This window comes from Sinocyclocheilus rhinocerous, unplaced genomic scaffold (genome assembly GCF_001515625.1).
Source record: "Sinocyclocheilus rhinocerous isolate Xijiao unplaced genomic scaffold, SAMN03320098_v1.1 scaffold369, whole genome shotgun sequence".
Lineage (NCBI taxonomy): Eukaryota > Metazoa > Chordata > Actinopteri > Cypriniformes > Cyprinidae > Sinocyclocheilus > Sinocyclocheilus rhinocerous.
In genome coordinates this window covers 1,339,670-1,343,951 of record NW_015666557.1, presented here as the reverse complement: position 1 = coordinate 1,343,951, position 4,282 = coordinate 1,339,670, and the positions used below count along the sequence as shown (strand labels likewise).

At 33.8% G+C, this 4,282-nt stretch overlaps 1 protein-coding gene across 1 annotated transcript in view; it reads right to left on the bottom strand.

Annotated features, from left to right (window-relative positions):
• The window catches only part of LOC107732734 (E3 ubiquitin-protein ligase HACE1), a 24,929-nt gene that overhangs the window by 18,579 nt on the left and 2,068 nt on the right, over positions 1–4,282 (bottom strand). Inside the window, exons 2-5 of the mRNA XM_016544151.1 lie at positions 2,684–2,734; positions 2,247–2,336; positions 1,938–2,042; positions 122–197 (exon numbers count right to left, since the gene is read on the bottom strand). Coding sequence (XP_016399637.1) covers positions 122–197; positions 1,938–2,042; positions 2,247–2,336; positions 2,684–2,734 — 322 coding nt within the window. The remainder of the gene's footprint in view (positions 1–121; positions 198–1,937; positions 2,043–2,246; positions 2,337–2,683; positions 2,735–4,282) is intronic.

Here is a 4,282-nt window from a genome sequence, read left to right as displayed (position 1 = left end):
ACACATATATATATATATATATATATATATATATATAACAATTTCAAATCATAACTATGAAATTATAATTATTGCTGTTGTTAATGAAGTCTCAAATGTGCAGTTTTGTCATCATACTCACAGCAGTGAGACCTTCATTATTGCAGATATTAACATCAGCATTGTACTCTAACAGTCTGCCCATACACTTCTTCTGTCTGTGAAAATATAAGACAACATGGGAAAATGGGACATCATGGGACTCAACATAAATGCATTTCTAGGTTACCATTTTTGCATGCAATACACACAAATGCTTAGGCTATGTAAACAAAGCATGCATACGTAAGTCCTAAGAGGCCATGGATTATGATTATTTTTCTTTCTTGATCTTCTTTCGTGATCTCAACATAACAAAAGTTGTTGTTTTTTTTTGTTTTTTTTTACAATGATTGTTTGATTTTTAAAACACAATGTGTCGTGAGTCTTCTGTTGCTATAGTACTAACACAACCTTGACACGCATCTGATCGACAGATAAACCATGCGCTCTTATACTGTATGTTGTCGATATTTTCGCTAATTTTGCTTCACTTAGTAATAACGTCTACAATCAATAAATATAGGCTAATTCATCACTGTTGATTTTTTTTTTTTTTCCAGAGACTACGTTAAACATTTTGTTTGGGTAATTAACATGCTTAAATGGTCTAACAACAAAGCATCCAACACCGCAAACACAGGCGGACCCCTTCAGAAAGATGCAGAGAACTAAAATCTTTTTGAGCTGCTTGGATTCAACTCACTGTATTTTCCTCATTCGCTTGAAAAAAAAATTATATATAATTTGTGATTTTTAGCCATGTAGGATATGCTGTGACTGATATCATGTGTGTTACAAGCTTGGGATGCTGTTTGAGAAGAGTGTGTGTGTGTGTGTGTGTGTGTGTGTGTGTGTGTGTGTTTTCCTACAAAGAAATGTAGAAAATACAAAAGATTACAACACTGTAGAACATCACTTAATTCAATTAGCCTATATATATTTGTTTACATATATAAATCACCTTTCCTATCAATATAAATTGAATGATTAACTATAAAGTTTAACAATAAGGACAAAGATGCACATTACAAATACATCATAAAAGCACGTCCTAGATAAACACAACATCCCCGCTTATTAACTAACAATCATGTACTTCAGAGCTGCACAAATAAAGATATAAATGCAAACAGAATACTATACAGTGATGTCAACCTTGGTTTTAATAAGCAATAAGTTTAGTATCACACCGAACGCTATAGCGGTAGTGAAACTGTGATGAGTCATCTAGCAGTAAGAACGTAACGATAACAGATACACTTTCAAGTAAAATAATCATATTGATTCAAGCATTTAATATTTATAAGTTACTTAAATGTCAGTAATGAACAATACTGCACAAATTATAGCGATCACGAGGAAGGTCCTTATTCTGTCCCAAATGTGTACAGTAAAGTGGATATACAGTATATACCAGTGATTCCCAACCCTGGTCCTGGAGGCACCCCAGCACTGCACATTTTGCATGTCTCCTTCCTCTGACACACCAATTTCAGGTCTTGGAGTCTCTACTAATGAGCTGATGACCTGAATCAGGTGTGTTTGATTAAGGAGACATGCAAAACGTGCAGTGTTTTCGGGGTGCCTCCAGGACCAGGGTTGGGAACCACTGCAGTATACAACGCCCCATCAGTTATATTCAGGTCTATACTGCCACCTGTTGGCGCAGTTGTGTAACTTGGAGAACAACTTTTGTTATGTCGAGATCACGAGAAAATAAAGTCGTGATAACGAGAAAGCAAGAAAGAAAAATAAGAATAATCCATAACCTCTAGGACTTCCGTGCATGCGGGATAAGGACTAAGAAATGTAATTTGTTATGCTCCAGTACTGGAGTTTATAAAACCCTCATTTACCCGTTTCTTGCAGCCAGATGCAGAGGTGTGCAGCCGGAGATATCCTGATAGTTTGGATTCGCTCCACGCTTTAACAGCAGGACAAGACACTCTACCGATCCACAGCTGAAACAACAACAAAAACTTCAGAGAACATGATCAAACTGGGTCATCAGAATATTACAAATAATTGTTTATTTAGGAAACACCCGGAAACCACTTCATTAAGAGTTTTAGAATTTTAAAAGAGCAAATAGGGAACACGTTAAAAAAAAGTGGACGTGTAATTTCTGTAATTTTTTGTGATTGTGAAAAGAACAAAACTCTTACTTGGCAGCAATATGTAGAAGGCTTCTTTTAACACGTCCAAATGCGTAGTTGACATCAAACTTTGAGTTTAAAAGCAATTCAGAAACTGACCTATAAGCAAAAAAAATTATAATAATAAATTAAAATGGCAATAAACATAACACAATTATTACATTCAGCTGTGTGGCCCAAGAGACGGGAGACGACTGCCGCCCAAAGATGATGTTAAGCTTGACATCCTCTTCTTTAGCTTCCATTAAATTTACAGCTGTTGATCATTGAGCCTGTCATACATTCTGTACTGGAAACGTTGTACTGGGGAAGCTGCAGGAGTGAGTGGCATTTTGGGGTTTTTTAGACAGGGACTAGACCAGTTATTGTGTGCCTGCTTCTCTTGGCCTTTTGTTAAGTCATTAATTGTGTTCCAGTTACATGCACAGGGTAACGGTGACACTTACCTGTGCTGGTCAGCCATGACCATGGGCATGAGGGTGTACACGGCTGTTTCACTGTCTATAAGAAGAAGAATACACATATTTCAAACATATTTTCTGCCAAACTATACTTGCAAACAGCTTTGGAAAATGGAAAATCTTATTTTAAATGTAAAATACATCACGTATGCCGGATCAAATAAAAAATATATAGTTTTACAATAAAGAAAATAAATTGAAAATCACTAAAGAGAGCAAAGTATACTTTCCACATGCATTACAGACATGTATGAGTAATTTTACAATTTAGCATACATACTATGTCCATTGATGTTACTTATACTATTTCTAACAATTTTCTTCATCATACATCCATTAAAGGCAGGGTATGTGATTTTTCAAAAACACTTTAGAAAACTGATTCGGGCCGAATAGCAAAACACCTTCCTAAAAACAGACTAAACAGAGAGTTTGTTGGCCATTAGTGACTACAGGTGGAAAGATATATCTGATTATAATGTGATGAAAAGCATTTTCTGGTTCTTATCAGAGAAGAATTTGGTGCACTTGTACACTGTCCTTATATAATAAACTACAAAGAATATGTACATATGATAAACTAAACCAGTAATATCACATTAAAACACCAGTTTATAATTCAGAGATTTAACTTGACAACAGTGCCTTATGGTGGGGTAAGTTAAAATGCTGACTCAATTTACCCCAAAGCATTTGGCTCACTTTGCCCCAAATTCTGCACCTGCAATTCTGGCCAAATTAAAGACACATTGTGTGTGATTTTGCACGTTATAATGTAAGCATCATTAAAGACCCCCTGTTTTTATAAAGAAAAAAAAACTGATTTGATTAGTGAAATGAAAGTATAATTTAATAAAAAAATTTGAATGATTATTGTCTCTAATTGGCTTGTTTAGCAAAGCCCTCAAAACACTTATTATTTAGTGGTACAGTATTGCATGATTTGTAGATTATATTTAATAGTTTACACTTTGCCAGAACGTTTGCAATTAGTTTTGAAAAGGTAACATGACATTTTTTAATGACTCGCTTACGCTTACATTTCTTTTCAGGAGCACTTGCTCCTACTTAAAAAAGAAATAAATAAATATATTAGGAACACCTGATCAATGACAGAAATGAATATTCCCATTATAAGGTGATATTTGACTTCTTTTTTTTCTGTGTAATGCCATTTTTCTAAATGTATTAAATGTATGTCATCTTTTGTGCCAAAAAAAAAAATAGATTTACAAATGTTTATCAAAATGTTAATTAAACAATAAATTCAACTAAAATGATAAGATACAATCACGAAGAATAAATTACCACACTGCAAAAAAATGCTTTTCTTGTTTAGATCTTTTGTCTTGTTTCCAGCCAAAATATCTTAAAATTCTTAAATCAAGAAGGATTTTCTAGACAAGTAAAAATGATTGTCTTGTTTTCAGAAAAAAAAAACAAGCAAAATAATCTGCCAATGGGGTAAGCAAAATAATCTTGTTTTCTGTTTGAAATAAGATTATTTTGCTTACCCCATTGGCAGATTATTTTGCTTGTTCTAAGCAAAAACTCACTTAATTTTGACTTGTTTTTTCTGAAAAC